The sequence below is a fragment of the Lepisosteus platostomus genome, chromosome 28 (genome assembly GCF_059453375.1).
Source record: "Lepisosteus platostomus isolate fLepPlt1 chromosome 28, fLepPlt1.hap1, whole genome shotgun sequence".
NCBI lineage: Eukaryota > Metazoa > Chordata > Actinopteri > Semionotiformes > Lepisosteidae > Lepisosteus > Lepisosteus platostomus.
In genome coordinates this window covers 4,054,083-4,075,296 of record NC_142638.1, presented here as the reverse complement: position 1 = coordinate 4,075,296, position 21,214 = coordinate 4,054,083, and the positions used below count along the sequence as shown (strand labels likewise).

The window sequence follows — 21,214 nt, the reverse complement described above, 5'->3', positions numbered from 1 at the left end:
GCTGAAGCCTTTTAAAATATATATATATATTAAATAACTCCTTTCAATAAGGTAGTGTCATCGTTTTAATTTGGAAGCCAACGATTTATTGTAAAGGAAAATAGTCTCACGACACGGTGCAGAAGAGATTGCTGTCTCACAAACCACAGCGATCTCGTCATTGATCATTCTTAGAGCATAACATGCACTCGGTAACTCCATGAATGAAGGTCTACATGACTTTCTGGTTATTGGGTGTAGAAGGAATACTCCTAAAGGCATTCTGTCGATGCAGGAACGCTTCCGGAACCAGTTTTTTTACGTGCTCGGTAACGCAGGAAAACGTTGTCCTACACTGGTATCCACAAGGACTGATCACTGTCTCTAGATGAGGCTGATTAACAGCTCCCAAAACTGCAGTCGGCAACAGGAGAGCAGACAGGACATCCCGTAATTTTCGTCCAGTGAGAGCCTGTAATATGAATACTGTTGTTGTTTTTTTTTTTATCCAGGGCTACTTAAGTTCCAAATTGTAAACTGAAAGCAGTGCACTTTAAAATGTAGTGGGATTCTGAGTAAACAGCCAGTGACATTAAAATCAGTGATCAAATGTCTACGTTTAAAAAGACGATGCGTGTCAGGGTCACGATGGACCCCAGAGGAGCCCACAGGTCTCCTCAGGTGTGGCAGGTTTTCACTGCGCGCTACTGCACTCGAGTTCCGCCGTTTGAAGACTTTGTCAGTAACATCAAAGGCTCTGTTAATGTCTTATCTTATATGATTATGCAGTCACAAAGACTGTCGATTGCTGTCGAAATCGCTCGATTTTCCTGAAATATCCATGATCCGTTTATTAGACAGCCGACAGCATCGCTGCCTACCGTTTTTTTTATATTAGCGAGCGAGAAACGACAAATATATATATATATTTTAAATTTCTCGGTCAACAGAGACCGAATCGCTCGTGTAATTCAGGTTCTACAGCAGGAGGCGACGCTGAACTCGCGACACGAAGCGCGAGTTACACCAGGCAGACGCGCTTGATAGATCAATTTGACCAAACCTCAAAGCTCAAACCTGACCTGGTGAAATACCGATCAAAGAAATTCCAGTAGAGGGAGACAAAGCTACAGACACGTCCCGGGGGCTGTGCTCTTAACAACGGGGGGCATCATTCAGGGATCTGACAAAACGCCAAGGTCGATAGTATTAGCTGAATTTCCGAGATAGTTTTTTTTTTAATTCTATAAACGCACAAAAGAAAGTCAATTCTGGACTAATGGATTTAAGAAACAGAAATAAAATAATTTAGATATCGAACAAAATCACAGGAAATACGACCAGAATTATTATTTTTTTTAAGTTACGGGTTTTCAATCTAACACGTCACGCTATCCCCATGAAGACGTTACAGAATTAATGAACACCGTCCTGGCAGCCGATATACCTGACCAGCCTGTAGGCTGACACTGCTGCTCTTCCTGCACAGGTGCGGTCTCAGTGCAGACTCCAGATCTCCCGACAGTGCGGTCCTGTGTGGTCAGGCATTGAGGTGACGGCCCTGGCGCGGTGCTGTAAACCGGTCTTCCAGATCGTGATGTGTTTCTTACAGGTTGCCTTCAGCGATGCCTGCAGAAACCGGCTGGTCTTCATTCAAACAGGGGACGCCCCCGTCGTCCTTGCGTTAATTAAAACTGCATCTTTTTTTACGGGTTTCTAAAGAAATCCCCTTGACACACGTTATGAGCATCACTGGAGTGTTTTTTTTTTTGTATCTGCACAGCATTGTTGCATTCAGACTCTCGTGTCAGCCTCTCAGTATCGAAGCATTTCTTGGATGAAATAAGGGACACAACTTTGCTGGGGGGGGGGGGGGGGGGGCGGGGCACTTAGAAAACTACTTAAGGCTTCACTATATCCAGAAATCTGTGACCCATGTGATCACTCAAATTAATCTGCATTCACATATAATTCCCAAATATCCATCTTCTCCCACTTCTCCCGATTCAGGGCTGTGGGGTTTGGTGGTGCCAGAGCCTATCCCGGCAAGCAGCAGGATGGCACACCAATCCACCACAGGGCACACGCACACACTCATGTCAGATCTCTGGACTGTGTGAGGAAACACACGCACACGGAGAGAACAAATTCCGCACAGACGGCTCCCCAGGTCTGGAACTGAACCCAGGGCTTCAAGGCACCGATGCTGACCGGTGCTACACACCTCCCACATGGAAGCCCCATCCTACAGGATCCAGACTGGCTCCCTGTGAAACTGCTAGCTCGCTAGCAAGAAATACAAAGCTAAATGACTTGAATGATACAACTGATTGTAATAGAGATCTCTTTATTATAGTGCATTTCTCAGATGAGTTACAAGATGGTTAAAAAAAAACAAAACTAAAAACCAAAGGGAAAGTTCAAGAAAAAAAATACATATGTAGATCTTTGTTTTTGCATGTCAATGTTTACAGATTTTTTTTAAACTTAAAGCTTCACATTCGAAAAAGGGTAAATTAATCTGCCTAGTTAAATGTTTATATATTTATAATGATTTACAGATAAAAAATATCACTGTTTTTCTTTCACTATGGCTACATTATAGTTGACAAATTAAATCTAAAGTAGTAAATGGCCAGGAAGAAGAGGATTCTTGAGTTGTGTTATTTATATACAGGTTTGGTGTTTTTTTGTCAATGAAATACAACTGTCTAGCCGTTTACACCAATAAGTGTCCCTCTTAGAGCATCCAAGGTTGAAGATACAAAAATTCTTTAGACATGCCTTTTAGTAAGCAGAAAATGGACTTTATGAGTCTCATATTTCAGCACACTGGACAGGAATGGGGAGTAAATGAATTGGATTCCATTTCTTTATATGCTCTAATAGGACCTTTTTGCACTTGTATAGGAAACCCATTTTCCTTCTAATTTTTAAAGACTATACAGTGATTTGTAAAAAACAAAGAGCTTAACAGGTGGTCTATTTTTTATTAGGATTATTTGTATCATATTCAAACCACTGAACAAGATCCCACATGTGTGGTTTTGTGAATTCAGAGTAATGACTGAGCTATTCGTTTAACTTTACTAATGCCCAGATCACTTAACAGACAACCTGCTCGAAGGGAGATGAGGCAACTATAGCATACTCTTCTTGCTTCGAGAGAGACATGGTTTCCTTGCACACCTGAGAATCTGTACAACTCGTAAACCTGTAGGTGAGCCTAGTTTCATTTCACAGCTCAAGGCTGTGCTAGATATTAACATCTCCTTATGTTTCATAATCACTGCCCCATACAAATTACTCAGTAACAGGTCACTTTTTTTTGGTTTTCCGTGCATAATTTAAAACTAAGTTATTAGAGCTTTATCTGTGACGTGGCTTTCAGCATTTCAACAATCAATAAGTTGAAGTAGCTCAACTCAAAAAGTTAAAAAGATATCTTGTGTAACACATGGGGCTACAGAACCTAATGATGCAGCAAACTGAGGATTCTTTCAGTGCCACAACAATGGTGTGAGTCAAATACCGAATTGATAATAATCAAGACTACGTAACAATGGCCACCAGACCTTAAAAAACAGGGCCATTCTTTGATAAAAATAGGATCACTGGAACAATGAAAATGTGAAAGGAGAGTAGCAAACCTTTTTCTTTAGCCCAGCCCTCTACCACAATAGTGCCCTTCTGCAAGACACACAAGCACTGCAATAAGATCATAGCGTCAGTCCCACTTTCCCCATAACTGCCTAACCAACCGCAACCCGACCCCCACTGTATCATGACATAAGGTTCTGCATCTCAATGCAACTGTAGACCTATCCTCAGCAGAAGATGCCTCTGAGTCAGGTACTCTGTACAAAATAAAAATAAAAAAAACAAACAAAAACAGTAAACAGAATGGGAGCAGCTCTCTGTAAAGGCCTCACTGTCCCCGGACTTTGCTGTGCTTAAACATACACCTACAGCAACAAGCATGACAATTATTGCATTTTCCACAACTAATGATCAATAAATTATTCAATTATTTATTAAAAAAGTTATGTGGTGAGTTGGTTCTTATTAAAAAAAAAATGTCTTATGAGGTCCCTTCTACCTCAAATTTTACAGTTAACTACATTCTACTTTGTTGAGTAGTACTATTCTTCTGTAATTATTCTACATACCCAAGAGCATACACCAAGTGCCACAACCCATTTAACCAAGTAACACAAAGTACAGAGAAATCATGCAGAGAGGACTTGTAACCAGATGTGTCCAGGACACTAAGATGCAAGGCGTCAAGAAAAGAGGGCAGTTTACAGATATTAATGTAAGTATACTGCTATAATGCAATCCAAGAGGTTAGGATATCCACACTTTAAATTATTCACTTGATTTAGAAACCATTGTTTTCCCACTATCAGAGCCCCAAATTTGGAAGAGCCAATCATTTACCCCAGCAAATGCTGGAATTCCCACACCATCCTGGCAGAGATGGAGACCACACACAAGCTTCCGAAGATGGATGCTTTGTCACGCCAACAAGTTTTTGCACTACATGCCTGGACTGCAAAAAAAAGCAAGGCTTTGGTTAGGAAGTGGAGGTTATAAACAACCCTGCCCTGTATAGCATGCAGACACCAAGCCAAATAGTGTGAATGTTACAATATGTCCTAAGCCAACACTACCCACCCCATACCCAGCAGCATTCAAGACAATCGGTACTTTCCATGCTCAACAAATGTAGCATGGGTAAAAACACATCATGGAAGAATACAAAACCCAACCTTTGCCCAATGAACCATCCTGGAGCCTCTAGGCTGTGTTTTGTAAGTGATGTGAACCATGGTATTAAAATCATGCATGAGCCGGTTATAGTTTGCAGTTACAATAATTGCATTGCTATGCATTAAAGCACATTTCCATTTCCCACAATGATTAACACCTCTGACAACCAAACATTTGTTTTAGATTATATATTAGTGTGAAAAAGTTGTTAGTGCAACTAAACAAAAGCATTTCTGTTGCAGTGTGAAATTATTATAGCAATGCAAATGTGTTGTAATACATGAAATTAAGCTATTAATGTATCACACTCACTCTACCAAGACACAGGGGTAATACAAATTAAAACCTTTAAATTTGGAGTGCCCAGTAGCTTTGATTATTCTCACAGGTTACCCTTACAGTACAGTAGAATAAACCATCTTCGCTCCTGTGCAGGTGTTTCTGTACATTATCCATTCATCATGTTCGAAACAAAGGAAGTCAACCTTATTTTTCACTATTCTCTTAACACCGGCCCTTTCCTCATGCATCATGGGCAGATAGACAAGTGGGCTTCAAGCTTCCAAAAGGTCAAAGGAAATAAGCAAATAGCTGTGTGAAATATCAAGTGTCAAAATGGACATTTTAATTTTAAGCAAGCTGAACAACTAAATGGAAAATTTTACTCCGCTGCTGAATTGTGCTTCATGGTCTTTAAAACAAAAAGGGAAAAAAACAGGTAGTGTTCATACTAGAACCAGAAATGTAAGATTTCTTAGTTAAGCAAAAAAAAAAGCATGATTTTCAAATGATGCAAAGAAGGATCTAGGATGAAATACACTTTTTTACTTTATTTTTCAACCTGATACAGGTTACAATGTGACTTTTAAAGGGGGTCTCAAACCAACATTTGAACAAACGCATGTTATTTGAACATTCTAACACTGGTGGTCTAAATCAGGTTTCAAGATGACACTATGCATCCTTGCTCTTTCTTTGCCTTCTGAAAACCACACTGCGGTGAGTCCGAGTCAACATGTAATGTGCCAGGCTGCTCAGAGAGCCAAATTGCTATTTCCGCGGGAGGTGTGTAAGGCACACGAGGGCTGCTCCCACTCGCAGCTCACAGACACGCAGACACACTCACACACACACTCTGGTGTAGGGCTGCACTAGCCAGGGCCCCAGAGGGAGAGGGAGGGGAAGTTGACAAGGGGGCGTGATGTTTGGGGGGAGGGGGGAGATGAGGCTGGGGCCAGTGCTGCCCCCCTTCACACTGACTATGGAATGGATCATTTCTGGTTCTTGAGCTGGTTGGATAGCCAGTCCAGCCCTTCGTAGAGCCCGTCTCCACTGGTTGCGCAGGTCGCCTGGATATACCAGTTCCGCTGGCGAAGGGAGTGGAGCCCCAGCTTGTCTGTGATCTCTGCAGCGTTCATGGCATTCGGTAAGTCCTGCACACGGAGAAGCAAACAGTTAGCCAACCTTAAAATGACTCAACGTGAAGTGGATCTGGCATTGACCATGGGGGTGGCAGACTGGGTATGTGACTGGCAGCACAGGAGCAACTGGCTTAACAGGGATGGGAGCAAAGGATACTAACAAAAATTATGAAGACAATCATCAAAATATGCATTAAAAGAATGGATTTAAATCAGCTGTCATCATTCAGTGGTTTAGAAAATATTTATGACTCACTGTGTGCTGCTGTATCACCATAGACCCTCCTTTAAACAAGCTGTGATAATGCACGATAATCACGATACACAAGCATATTATAACAATATGACTGAACGTAAAATAAAGGCAAATTAGCAGTTAGATGTCACGTCTCTCATTAATGGGGGTGTCAGCTTTTCAAGTTTTCCCATCATCTTAGTGCATCTGATGAGTAAGATGGGATTTTTCTTCTGTCCTTCACGTGGACGAGTTCTGACTACAGATGTCACTTTTTGGATTATCACACATCTGAGCTTGGTCATGCCTACCTTTCATTTTTGTTTTACAGATCACAGGCAAGACTGCGAGTGGCTGATATTAAGAGAAGGCAGCGAAAGGTGGTGGGGTGGGGTGGGAGAGATGGTGGGGGCTCACCTGCTTGTTTGCAAAAACGAGTAACACGGCATCCCGCAGCTCGTCTTCCGCCAACATCCTTGTGAGTTCCTCCCGCGCCTCATTCACTCGCTCCCTGTCATTGCTGTCCACCACAAAGATCAGCCCTGCAATCAGAGGGCAACAGAGCCGGTGACACACTGGCAGGTTCAACTGACGAGACGGCTGCTCTCGTGACCAGAAAGCAGACCTCTGCAAGCGCCCCTCCTACAAATCTGAGCTTATGTTTCTGCACAATGAGAGATAAGGCCACAGGGAAGGGGCTGGACCTCTCACCTTGGCCAAGAGCTTACGGTTTTGAAAAAAGAAAAACTGGCAATAAAAAGCACTGGAGTGCTAAACACAGCCTAAATGCAAGTAACTAAAAGCTATTTTCCAGAAAAAATCATATGTACAAGTTATTACAAGAAACATGTATTACTTGTTTCAGTATTTAAAATGTTTCTGGGGCTTCTTGCGTGGCTCATCCAGTAAAGGTGCTCTCCCAGATGCAGACTCAGGTTATGACCAAGGGTTCGAGCCTGGGCCATTTCTCTTGCCAACAGGGATTCCCCAAGTAACAATGCATAACTGGCTGAGGCTGCTGAATACTAAGTGGTACTCGTCAACCAGGGCTGTCTCAGAGAACCTGCGACCTCGTTGTGCAGGGCTGTGGTGCCCAAGACATGCTAAAAGATTAATGGCTCTCACCTGTGTGCATGCGTTAGCACAGACATAAAATACTAAACTGGCCAAAAAACATACAAAAACTGGGTGGCGATAACAAAATACTTAGTTCTAATTTTGAAAATCTGTCCAGGATAACCCCGGGGACACTCACCTTGTGTGTTCTGGAAGTAGTGACGCCACAAAGGTCGGATTTTATCTTGACCACCTACATCCCACACTGTGAAGCTGATGTTTTTGTATTCTACTGTTTCTACATTAAAACCTGCAAGGGAAGTTGGAAATGCAACACTGTAGTAACATTTGTAAACTGTGGTCACCTGGGATTCACCATGAATCTACCTGGGTTTCTATATATTGATCTGACACACAGTCCACATTGTTAGAACACATACTGTTGGGTGTGGACTACTAACCTCCTCCATGCACATGATGCCCTTTACTTTCGCTAAGTTTCACAATAAATGCACTATCAGCTTAATCTCGGGCTGAGGTTCCTGATGCAGCACTAAGAAATGGCAGAAAAGGACCATTTTTACGTTACGAAATGAAAAGCTAAATGAAAACATAACATACTAAAACCTATACACAAAAACAGCTCAAAACGATGAAAGCAGCTAACCAGGCTGTGACTAAAAGTTAGGTACAGAGGCAGGAACTATAAAGGGACTCACCAATTGTTGGGATGGTGGTCACAATCTCGCCCAGTTTGAGTTTGTACAGGATGGTGGTCTTGCCTGCTGCATCTAGCCCCACCATCAGGATCCTCATCTCCTTCTTCCCAAACAAGCCTTTGAACAGGTTCGCAAAAACATTCCCCATTGTTCTGTACCTTAATACACAACCTGAAAGCAAGTGAGACAACAAAGAAGCTAGTTAACCTTAGATACTGATGCATGTAGTTCATGTCTTGTATATAAACACAATGGCATGCATGATAGTTATCATCATACATAGCCATGTCTTAAAGGAAAAGTAATGTAGAAAAAGATAATTCATTGATATAATATATAGCTGTGAACACTGACCGAAAACATTTGAATTCTGATAGTTCAGTAGTGATAACTGTGCTCAAGACCTTTAAAACTAAGAAATGAGAAGTAGAGACCACGTTCAGTTTTTCTATGCATCTTCGTGAAGAAAACTTTACACCATCTCTGAGCAGTTATCAAAAAGCCTTAAACATTTGCTGAGACAGCAGTTCCCAAGTAATTTTGTTAGGGATCTTTTAGCTCTTATCAAGATATTGCTCTGCAGTATCAATTTTAAAAACACCAGTCAGAAAGATAAAAGATGGCAAAAAGAAACTACAGACAAAATATAGTAAATGTTTAAATTAAAAAGACCACGAAATCCACAAGTCTGTAGTGGATTATAACTTAAAACAAAGATACATTCATTGTTTGCTCTCCAGACCCAACACAATGACTTCTTTAAGTCTCAATGCATAGCAGTCTTTATACAGAGCTGCTTTGACAAAGAAAACGTCTGAACCAGCTTTTCTATAAATCACTAAACTAATAACTCAGCACTGTATCATCTCCACAGCAGGCTTTTCTTCCCAACTAACAAGGCTGCACCATCCAGTGGTCATTATACCAACACAGGACCTGTTTCCATAGGACTTGACACTAAAGAGGTATATTGCAAACAGACCAAAGAACCCTTTAGCACTGATCTCCACGCATGCATTAAACATCTTCAGCCAGAAGCTTTTCAGACAGTCCATTCTTAGTATAACGATAAGACACTTGGACTTCATGAATGAACCTCCAACAAGTTATAATACAAAAAAAAATTATATTTTTAATATTTCATTTATCCTACAACAGGATCTCAGGTTAACAAAATCCAAGAAACCACAAAATATAACTCAGGAGTTCACAGGCGCAACAGGGTAATGGGTTTCTTTTGCAATAGTGCTGAGGACAGGTGAGCCAAACATTAGATGTTACTAGGCATCTGCTATGGATTGTTAAAGTACAGGCCATCTGAAAGAGAAAGAAGATCCTGCACTTTGGAAGAACAGCCAAGAACAGAAATGCGACAGGTAACACTACCCCTGTAAAGGGATACAATGCTGTGAATTAATCAGGAGCCAAATGAAAAGAGACAGTTCCTGAGTGTCCTTACAAACTCAGACAGGGATGTAAGACTGCAGATTTAATTAGAAATGTTCTCCCCCATCAGTGTTCCATTGTAGACATAAACCTGGATAAATCTTCTGTAATTTTCAGTCTTAGTAAGCACAGAAACATTTCTGCTCTGTCACAGTTGTATCAGATGATCTATCCCCTAAGAGACTGCATCAGACCACAGACACACTGAACATAAGTGAAATTGGAACATTTAACAAATCCTTTTAATAAAGAAAATATTATCTCTGCCAACCCCCCCCCCCCTCCCCATTAAGCTGAACAAATGTTTGCTGAAAGTCATCTTAAAAAGCAGTTATTCATTCACAAAGAAACACCATGCACCATGGATTGGACACACCCTAGATGGTACTAACATACACTTCCTAGTGTTGACATTGGTGAGGCAATCCTGGAAATCAGTTAATGTTTAAAACAGATTCAAGTGATGGAAAATTTCACAACAGAAAAATCATACCCACTAAATGTCTTTAAATGTACCCTATGGGGGCTCACAATTAAGATTATTTAAATAGTGTCAATTCACTATATAATTATAATTAATAATTCACTAATTATACATTACTACAAACTCCTTCCGGCAAGATGGTCTGTAACACTGTAGTGGACAAAAGCCACCATTTTAATGTGTTTTTTAGTAAGATAATTTGTTACTTGTTAATTAAAAATGTTACTTTGACAGTTTTGGGGGGCATTCCTATCTCTACTTAATGTGTGGCATCCAAATAACTTTCCAAACGTTGGATCATTACAGTGGGTTAAATTCATAGGTACAAACATAAACAAGAAAATGGAAGCACTAATAAAGTTGCACAGTACTGTAGATCAGATAATGTGGAAACCTTTTAAAGACTTCAAAACAGACTATAAACAAGACTAGGCCAATGAGCTTGTGAACAGAATACACAGCATGTTTTCTCACAGATGCGTGATAACTGAAAAAAAACAGTGGAGGAATCTTATATAACCATATAGCAGGCCTATGTGAAAAAACACAACAACAGCCAGACAGATTACACCGTTCAAATTCCTAGCATTACAACCTGAATCCGCAAGATTAGAAGCATATTTTTTTTTATTGGGTTTTTAAAAAGATGCAATATTTATTTCACCTTTATCGTTCAACACACACAGGTGTTAAGAAATGGCAATTCTGAAGACCCAACTATTTTTGTACAGGTCACAACAGCAAAATCACAATAGAAATTACAGAATTTAAAAAACTATAAACCCATTAGCTGTTTAGTCATAAATACCTCTGTCGGCTTCTACACGTGTACACAAGCAACTGAGTCATCTACATCTGATGTAACTTTGAACTTTGCAATGATCCAGGCACAAGCACCTGGCTATTTCTTCCAGAAACATAGCAGGTAATACTCAGCATCATGTTACATAATTTAGGGCAATAACAATGGTACTTTCAATAAATATTCAAGGACTTCCTATAAATTTAGAACTCAGAAGGGGGAAATCTACAACAACATAATACAAATCCCACAACAAGAAACCCTTTCCTTCATTTATCAATCCTATTCAACCTAATTTTGAAACCACTGCATTTCTACATCTGAAAAAATTATGCTCATTGTGCCAGTAATGTAATGTCTCTAGGCTCAACAGCAGCAGATAAAGCCTGCTGAGTAACTTCTACATGTATGGCTTGTAATATATAATATACAACATACTATTTTAAAATTCACAATGCTGATCAAATGAAAACACTCTTTACTAAACACAAAGGATTTCCAGGTAAGGGATAAGTGTGCGGTTCTTGCTGTAAACTATTAACCTACAATAGGAAAACCCAGTTGTTACAAGTTTCTCAAACTAAGCAACCCAACAAGACTCAAGACTTTTGAACAATTCCTCATCTGACTCCAGTTAATTCTATATTATCCATTTAAAACCACGAATTAGTAGCAATCTAATTCATATTGTTTGCAAAGGTAATATGTAGCTTGGTTCCAATAGGACAGTAAGCATTTTATCACTAACCTCTCCATACAGAAATGGAAAACTATGATATTTACCAAATTTATAAGCACGTGAAAATTTAAATGCATGGACAGAACAAACAATTACGACAATGCCCCACTGCTGTAAAACACGCCTAATGTGTGACACCACCTAATCAAACACCCTGAACAGCACAACATTAATCTTGATTTTAAAAGAAAAATGAACAGACCAGTAGTGACTCTGGCAAGAACACAGAAAGATGCACTAGGAGTATGTAATAAGGATTAATTTGTGTCAACAAAACACTCTTGACAAGCACTGCAGCAAACACAGGCTAGGGAGGAAGTTGTGGGAGCAGAAGTCATTATTTTTCTCCTTCCAATGAAATGATTACACTGCAGTAAATTCAATTCAGTGTCCAGGGGAGCAGTAAACCAAGTGCCAAATTATTACTGTCCATCTGCAGAGCTTCTACAAGACTGCTTTGGGACTTACAACGTTCCAAGCAGCTCAGAGGCATTACAAAAGTTCTACTGAGGCTTTACTGTACAGCTCATTAATTAATAAGGCTCTCACAAATTAATTATTGACAGAGTGCAGACTCCTGTGCCCTTGAGTAGCAGCTCTGCCTCCCTCACACTCGGGACTGGGGGCTTGGAGCTGTCTTTAATGCTGTCTGTCCTGTATTCACACAAACATGGAGGTGACTAACAAAACTGTGCATCCAACATGCAATGCAAGCCTCCTATAGGATCGAAACATAAAAGCCTTCATATGCCCTTTCTATCCGCCACAGACTTCTGTGTTCCCAAACAGAAACTTCACTAACCAGTGCTTATCTTTTTCCTTTTCAAACAAATGCTGGTACATTTGAAAAGATGTGCCAAAGTAATCTGATGATAACAAAAGTCTAACTTACTAATCATCAAATCTACAGCCAATCTAATACAAACTCATCAAACAACGCAAAAGACAACAGTACAACAAACTCTCCACACACTGTACAATAAAAAACCTGTCAGTAAAAATTTAACTTGAACCACACTAATACGACAGAAAAAAACACCCAGTTAATTTTTTTTAAAATAGTTAACCTTACAAAAACAAAGCATAGAAAAACTATAAATGCTAACAAAATATTTATCACATTAGCAGTGAGAATCCTGATTACCACTTTACTAGGTCAGAAACACGTGGATAGCACCCTTAGAAAAAAGGTGTTCCAGATTAAAAAACAATAAACTAATGAGGCATTCTCCACCAACTGCAGAGTTTTAGTGTCTTGCATACAAATGTAAATATACACAAAAGGGGGGGAAGGTGTTTTTAATATTCAGCATTGTAGCTCCAGGACATGTAAGCAACACTAGAAAGCACCCCATCTTATACAAGCTGAGTCCAGTTAAAATGCAATTCCTTATCCTGCAGGTAGGGGAGATCAACAACCAAAAATACACAAGGTGTTTTTTAAAACTGAACCACAATATGGATGGCAAGAGCAACATACACAACAGAATACTATTAATTGTGGAATTTTAGGATTTTGAAAAGCAAACAATATGCAGTATAAAAATAACATACTTTAGCCTCAATAAGAAACTGCCTGCATTGGGAGGAGTACTGTCACTGTTGTCCAAAGACCACTGACACAGGAACAGGCTTTGACGATGAAAACAGATCTACAAGAGATCTAAGCCTTTCTCTCTTGGCTAAGCTCACTGAAAGGTGGCATGAACAAGCAGGACTTTCAGAAGATAAAACAGAGTTATACCCTCAGTAAAAGTATTTTAATTTCCAATGCTGAAAAAAGAAAAGCTAAATTATTAAGGGTCTGGAAAAAAACAGCTATTGTAAGGTAAAATCAATGTTGTCATGAATAAATTTTGCAATAGTAACTAATCAAAAACTTAATTTTACAAAACACTAATCCATGTCAGTCACCCTCCTAAGTAACTAACTCTCTCTAGTGCTAGAAGTGTTAATACTGTATTCCTACAACCCCTCCTTGGATGTGACTAATACACTGAACACATCCTGTAACAAAAGAGACTTAAGCGATTTGAATGTGAATAGGACAGTAAACAGAAGGCAAAAATGGCAGGAGCATATCATATGATAAACTTCCCTGAAGCACAAACTGGACACTATCCATTCATGTACAAATAAGCAGCTAGACTGGTCTGTGATGAAAATGCAGGAAACAACTTCCAGCTTCCCCAATGACTAACAAGGGTTACATGTAGAGATGAAACTAGAAGCTCCAAATAAATTATCTGCACAACTCCATTTCAACGTCTCTTGACGTTTCGTTTCGATGTGGAATATCAGGCTTCTGAAACCAGGAAAAAACAAAGTAAGAAAAGTATAAAGGTATCGGTCCACCGTATTTTCTATTTGCTTAAATTGAAACATGACCCTGAAGTCATGTGCAAGAACACATATGAGATCTAAAGTAAAAGCTCAAATACGATAAGACAGGGTGACAACAGGGACCTGGCAAAGCATTTAAGTGTTATGAAGGTGACAAAACAGATTGAATGTAGACAGTTCTCAAAAGGCTAAATTCATGAACACCGTGCTCATCAGAAAATACCTGTCACCCCCATTAAGAATATTTAGACAGAAAAACGTACTACAGTGCCAAAGGCGTTCACTTCATGGAGCTGAAAAACAACATAAGGAAGATAACAGCTCAAGTATCAACCTGAAATACCTTTAAACTAATGCTACACGTTTTAATCCACTTTTAAAAACACAAAAACTAGGAGCTGGGAAAGCAAGAAAAACAACTTTCTGGAAACCAAAATATCAGACAAGTACAAGTAGCGGAGTACTTTCCACCAACGGTTAAAAATCACCCACATCTAATGCACAACCCGACAGCAGGCTTTCCACAAAACCCAGTTCAAGATCCTCAAGACAGTACGCATTATTTTCACATCGCCGTGTTAACAGAAACACTAGGCCCGCGAATCAGATTTCGACGAGATAAGAAAGGCCAGCGTTGTGCCGCTGTGCGTTTTCAAAGCAGCATTTTAAACGGATCGCCCTGCGCCCCCAAAGCCACGTTAAATAAGGCTCCTGCGCAAGATGATTGAATATCCCCAAGCACCAAATATGCCGACATCGACAGACTTTACACCGGGAACTAGGTTAGAGAAGTAGGTGCGTTTTCCCGTCGGGAACAGCTGGAGTCGAGGATCGCTCCAGCGCCGGGCCTCAAAAGCCCGAACTCGGGAATGTAAACTATCTGGCAGGGGAGGGTGACTCACGCAAGTTCGGGTCTTCCTCTTATATACACCCCCCTCCCACCAAGAAAAAAAAAACACACCGTTGTTTCGTAGGAAAACCACAAAGTATACTGTCCGTAAAGGTCGGGGGGAAAAAACGGGGACAACTCCTTATATTCTGAAGATACGCAGCGCTGTCGCTGGTTCTGAAACACACAGGAGGACAAAAAAAGGTTTTTTTGCGACGGAAGAAAGCAACATCGAAGAACAAACTTTAAAGCAATTGACTTCCGCAGGAAATTATGTTAGGTCTATAAGAAAAACAGAACTAACACTACTGCAGGGATCCTTCGACAGTAAAATGCAATACCGCTGTAGCAGCCCGCGTCTACTGCGGCACTCCTCCACGACTGCCCTTTTCCCCCACCCTTTTGAACCGGATAACGACGGGCCGTTTCACCCAGGACGGCGTACAAGTGTTTGACGAGCTCAACGGGCAGACAGAACTGAAGGGATGTGCCGACATTTACCTCAGAACTGCGGCTTCTCGATCTTTCTCTACACGCTCCGCTTCTCCGCCGACAACAAAATGGCGTCGCCTACAGGAGGAAAGACAGCCGCGTCATGAAACCTGCCCCTCCCGGGAACCGCGACCAATAGGCGCGGACGAATTGCCCCCGAAGTCCCGCCTACATGCGGTCTTAGCCAATCGCCAGGCCTCTTGGGGCTGTAGGCGGGCGGTGGAGGGGGATAGCTCGCGGTTTGCCTACAAAATGAAAGACGAGTCAGATTTTCAGAGGGCCGCCGTGTCTCCGCCCTCTGCTACGGCTGGGTTGATCCGTGTTAATTGTGGGTTAGCCTGCAGGCACACACCGGTACGGTACAGGATTCACGTAAAGGGTGCTGGGACAGTAAGCAAGCGGATTAAAGAAAGAAACACATTTTACACAGCGTCTAAGACTCTATGATTTAAGAAAGATGCAAAATGTGAAAACGAGTCCATAAATCGACAAAGGAATGGCTTTCTGTAATATTAATGATTACAGGTGGCGCCGGAACTGTGTAAAGCATTACTTAGTGGATGACCAGAAGCAAAAGGAACATTTGGTAAACCAAATTTGCTGATGAATGAATAATGAATTTACTTAGAAGTTAACTACACTTGACTGACCCCTCGGAGTTTTATTTACTAAAGGAGTTATTAAAGTGGCATGTACGACGAATCTTGATATAAATTTTGCTGAAATCATGTTACCAATCCAGTGATTTAAAACGCTAAAATACACCGGATAGCACAGAACACTGTCACACAGAAAATGAGTAACGTAACCAAGCTACACCGGTTGTGACGTATAACACAATGGTGACTTCATTTTACGTCACTGGGTGGGGCTTTATTTCTCAACCAATAGAGTCAGACGTTCGATAACAGACAGCCCAATCGTCCTATCAGCAATCAACGTAGGGGCGGGGACCGTAGGAACACCGTATATAATGTAAAGTACATGCAGCGTGCTAGAGTTAGCATTTGGGTGTGTTGGTCGGGGTGCAGTAGGAACAGACGCGTGTGATAGAGGCGTGTTTCGTAATCACGGGTTGGGCGTTTTTTTTAAGGAGTTTAATAAGGGATGTATTTTCGATTTTTTTATTTAAAAAATTTTTTTTTTGCCCTCACGTTTCTATGAGTTTTAAACGGCTCTTAACAGTGTGAAACCCGAGAGTGATAGCTATAAAACTATAGCTAGTTAGCTTTATTTCCTTTTTGTTTTACAATTACAGTTCCCTTTTTGGGAATTCCTCATATATTTGTATTAAAAAACTATTAGTGATTTTATCGTAAGACTTGATGTCACTATACACACACCAACACAAGGAAGGCAAAAAACAGGGAAGGGATTTAATATTTTTAAATAAACCTCTCCTATATCTACTGTCCTATACAACAATTTGTTTTTCAGAGACTGACACAAAAACACATGTTCCCTTTCACAAATATTATGTTTATAATATCATACCATACTGTATGTTTATGTCTTGTATTTTCTTTAGTTATATCCTGCTCAACGACTACAGATGTAAATGAGCTTTTTAGGAGGTGCAACTGGAGAGCTGAGCACTCTCCCTGTTCAACACACTGTGATCATGAGACAAAACCAACATCTCTAACTCCTCCTTTCCCTCAGCGTGTAACTACAGCCACATTGTCATCTATTAGGAGTACAAAATGCACCAAAGACCATATATGTGCAAAAGGACTTTGTTTATAACGATAAAAGTCAGACACGCGGTGTTGAAAAAGCTACCAGAAAGCAGTGGCTTTGTCTGTTAGCAAGACTGGAAGTAACAAATGTAATATTCTCAATGATAAATATTTAAAAAATCCCCAGGCCAGGAATTGAACCCAGGGCCTCAGCGCTGTGAGGCAGCACTGGCAACAACCACTGTGCCACCATGCTGCCCTATTTGTAACATGATAACCAAAATATTCTGAATGAGGTCTTACTTGTGTATGGCGCAGTTTTAGTATAACATCCCATGATTTAAATCCTGCACTTTTAACTCTACAGCCTAACTTTGGTTGTTTTTTTGTTGAGAGTTAGGCCACCTCTTGTGAGCAGAACCCATGGGAGTACTCAGCACACCATTCCCCACAAACCAGGAAAGAGCTCAGGACGCCCATGGTGGGGAAACAGAGTACAGAGTGGAGGGTCTTTAAGTGGCTCTTGTCCTTGACAGGTGACACAGTGTCAATATGACACTCAGGCCTTCGTCAAGTAAGGCGTCAGAACACCGCAAACAGATTTTACCATCCACATCCTGTTTCCCCCTGGGGTAAAATCAGATTACAAGAGAGAACTAATTGTATGAAGTAATTATTAGCTTTTCCAGAATCACTGCTGCCAAAGGCGATCGGTAATTAAAGTATTTACACCGCTCAGCTGATTAATGTACTGTAGTCCTGGGAATGCGGAATTGACCAGGAGGTCTGAGAGCCCTCTTTGTTTGACTGGTGGTCTAGTTGTGTCCACTAGGTGGAGCCCTGACCCTCCGCAGGCTGTGTTGATGAATCGCTGCCGGAAAAAGCACCGAGTGGTCGCGAGTGCGTTGGCGTGGGAGGTGTGAAAATGTAGGTCTGAAAATAAATGATTAGGTGCTGGATTAAAAACTTTACTGTTTCTGTTTCTCTTGGCTGGAATTGGGGAACACGTCTCTTGCAATTTGTAATTCTGTCTTTTCAGGGATTGATTGCTCATGAAGTGGAAACCGCTCATTCATGTAGTAAATAAGTGTTCACATTTACCGGATCTCAGGGGTGGCCAGTTCCAGGCATATAGCCATTCCAATTTCTACCTGCTCAACAACAAAAAAAAAATATCCCATTTAATTATGAATCAATTTAAGATACAAACAGGATTACTTTCCCCATTTAATTATGAATCAATTTAAGATACAAACAGGATTACTTTCCATGTGTTTTGTTCTATTGCAGAAGTTGTTCTATTTTTCATCTCCTCTAATAGAACCTATTTAACATCCCAAAATGATTGTTAAATGGTTTCTACGCCTGGGCTCTTGTCGTCTCATTTGTCATCCCCCCCTACCCTGATCAGTGGGAATACAGATGGACCAATCAATCAGGAATCCATCATAATCCATCAATCAGATCGTCCGGCAGTGACCAGCTCCTCTTCTCAAAGTCTCCTGGACAAATTGTCTTCCTCTGTCTTGACCAGCAGGGACATTAAAAGAGGGCGGATTGCAGACAGTGTTGGAAAAAACTGCTCTAATTCCATAAGGAATGGAGAAGTCCCTCTCGCTCAGTTGATAGGGACGAAGGAGAAGGTTATAGTCAGAAGTCCATCGGACCCCTCAAGCTTGCTGTGTAGCCAGATCTCTTGCAGACACATGTTGAGAGCAGCCAGGTTCCAGCTGTGACAAGGTGGCTGGCTGGCTTGTCGCAGACTCCCACAACCTTTCGTGTAGCAAAGCCCCTGCAGTTCCCACTTCTGAATCCAGGTTCAGTCTAATCCAGTCCACGGAGATCTGAGGCGTGGAGGTGGCCTGTCTACTCCAGCAACAGGGGCTCGGGATCAAGGTTTTCCCCTTTTTTTCCCTTTAATGCAGGGGCAGCAAACTCTACTCCTGAAGTGCCCTAGTGCCTCCTGGCCTTAATCCAGTCAAGATCTCAGCTACGTAATGGGTCTGAGTAAGCAGTAATCTCACTGAGTGGTCCAATTGACTTGCTGCAGGCTGGAGCCAGAATGTTCTGTCAACAGCTATCTTTCAAGCTGTCCACTATAAAAAGCTGGATTTAGTCGTTGAGTGCTAACCAGAAGGCACTGCAGGCCTCAGCAATGGGAGGAACCCAGGCAGATTCTCTGCAGCTGCTGAGCTCCTTTGCTTCGGTCAAGTCCAACTCATAGTTCAGGAACTGTTTGTCTGGGAGGAGGGTCTTACTGTTCGGAGCCGCTGTCTCGCTTAATCAGAGATCCTAATCCTGAGCAGGATAAACTGGAGGCGTAGCCTCTGACGACATGGGAGCCTCAGCGCCACCAGACCACGCAGAGACAAAACTGCGGCAGTGCGCGTGAGGAGAGACGAGCGACTTGAGCTCATTACGAACAGGAAAATGGAGGGGGTGGGGCAGTTGTGTCGTTCATGCCGTTTAAATAAATTCTCTCACACGTGAATTGAAACCCATTTCCCCACTGTCTATAAATACTCTGCCACAGCTGGGGCACAGGGTGCCGCTGGCACAGGGCGCAATGTGGACGTAACGTCCTGGTCTCACTGCGCCTCATTCCCATGTCGTTCATCAGCTCACAGCTTCCCCCCAAAAAAACACCATTCCTGAATGAGTGGGAAAGCTCATCCACCTGCAGGATCTGCCCACTGCATGACCATACAGGAGTGTGTGCTTTTGTCTCTTTAAACCATTAGCAGCTTAAAGCAGCAGGGAGGGGTTCAAGGGTCCAGTTGAACTGTAATTGGATCCAACACTGCTGCAAACTCAACAGTGTTCAGCTGTAAACTGCTTGAGGATACAGACCCTGATGTCGTCATCACCCCCAGGAGACCAGGGCTGGGACCCTCTGCTCTGCTTCTTTATTATCGTTAGCACATTCATTGCCATCAACGCTGACGGCAATGGGGCAGCATGTCAAACCAGTCAGCACAGCAGAATAAAAAATCAATAAATTTCTAAATAAAAAGGCTTGAGGGCCAGCCCAGCTAGCTGCATCATAATCAGTTGATCATTATTGATTAACATGACTACATAATAATAATAATTGCTTACACTTATATAGCACTTTTCTGGACACTCCACTCAAAGCGCTTTACAGGTAATGGGGATCCCCTCCACCACCACCAATGTGCAGCCCCACCTGGATGATGCGACGGCGGCCATATTGCGCCAGATCGCTCACCACACACCAGCTCTCAGTGGGGAGGAGAGCAGAGTGATGAAGCCAATTATTATTAGGAGGCCATGATTGGTAAGGGCCAATGGGAAATTTGGTCAGGTTCAACTCGGTTTTATGCCTCATCCGAAGTACAGCGACTTTTTACATTATAGTGTCCCCATCACTATACTGGACCATTAGGACCCACACAGACCGCAGGGTGAGTGCCCCCTGCTGGCCCCACTAACACCTCTTCCAGCAGCAACCTTGGTGTTTCCCAGGAGGTCTCACATCCAGGTACTGGCCAGGCTCACACCTGCTGAGCTTCAGTGGGCTGCCAGCCGGGAGCTGCAGGGTGATATGGCTGCTGGCATGTTACATGTTAGCAGTTATCTGTAATACTACGATTAAATCATTTTCTAACTGCTTCTTCCAGACCACGGGTCCTGGAGGAGCCAGAGCCTATCCCAGCAAGCAATGGGCACAAGGCAGCTACAGCCGGGACGAGACGCAAGCCCGTCGTGGGACACACACAGACACACACACTCACAGAACAACATAACAATAAGATTCAGCTATCTTTCTATTGTGGTAGCTGGAAAATTTCACAAACTCTCTTTAAAATGATAACTTTCTAAAATACAATGTCATATGACAGTTAAAAAAAAAACTCAACTGCACCGCACAGCCAGTGTATCTAATTTTGTGTTTCTCTTCCCAGATCCTTGTGAATTTGAGTGGGAACAGAAGGATTTTTGGGGGTGTTTTCACACTCTTCTAAAACATAAGGTTTTGAACTTCATAAGCCAATATACTGGATCTTGAATTGGTATAAGGCATCCCACTGAAATCACCTGTTCATGTCAGAGCAGGTGTATGTGCAAAGGACCGCCTATTTGTGCTGCTCGATTTGCATGTATTTGAATATGCACACAGGAACCCGCGATCAGAT

The 21,214-nt window shown here is 41.7% G+C and overlaps 1 protein-coding gene across 2 annotated transcripts; it reads right to left on the bottom strand.

Annotated features, from left to right (window-relative positions):
• Nucleotides 1–2,309: 2,309 nt before the first annotated feature.
• On the bottom strand, nt 2,310–15,530 carry arf2a (ARF GTPase 2a). 2 transcript variants are annotated; one of them, XM_088623353.1, is made up of 6 exons: nt 15,388–15,486; nt 14,959–15,063; nt 8,184–8,354; nt 7,664–7,774; nt 6,826–6,950; nt 2,310–6,185 (listed from the first exon to the last, which is right to left on the bottom strand). In XM_088623353.1, the coding sequence occupies exons 3-6, from the start codon at nt 8,329–8,331 to the stop codon at nt 6,024–6,026; spliced, it is 546 nt and encodes a 181-aa protein (XP_088479479.1). In that variant the 5' UTR covers nt 8,332–8,354; nt 14,959–15,063; nt 15,388–15,486; the 3' UTR covers nt 2,310–6,023. The 2 variants fall into 2 exon arrangements, with proteins under 2 accessions (XP_088479479.1, XP_088479478.1); XM_088623352.1 differs by lacking the exon at nt 14,959–15,063 and having other exon boundaries at nt 15,388–15,530.
• Nucleotides 15,531–21,214: the final 5,684 nt, after the last annotated feature.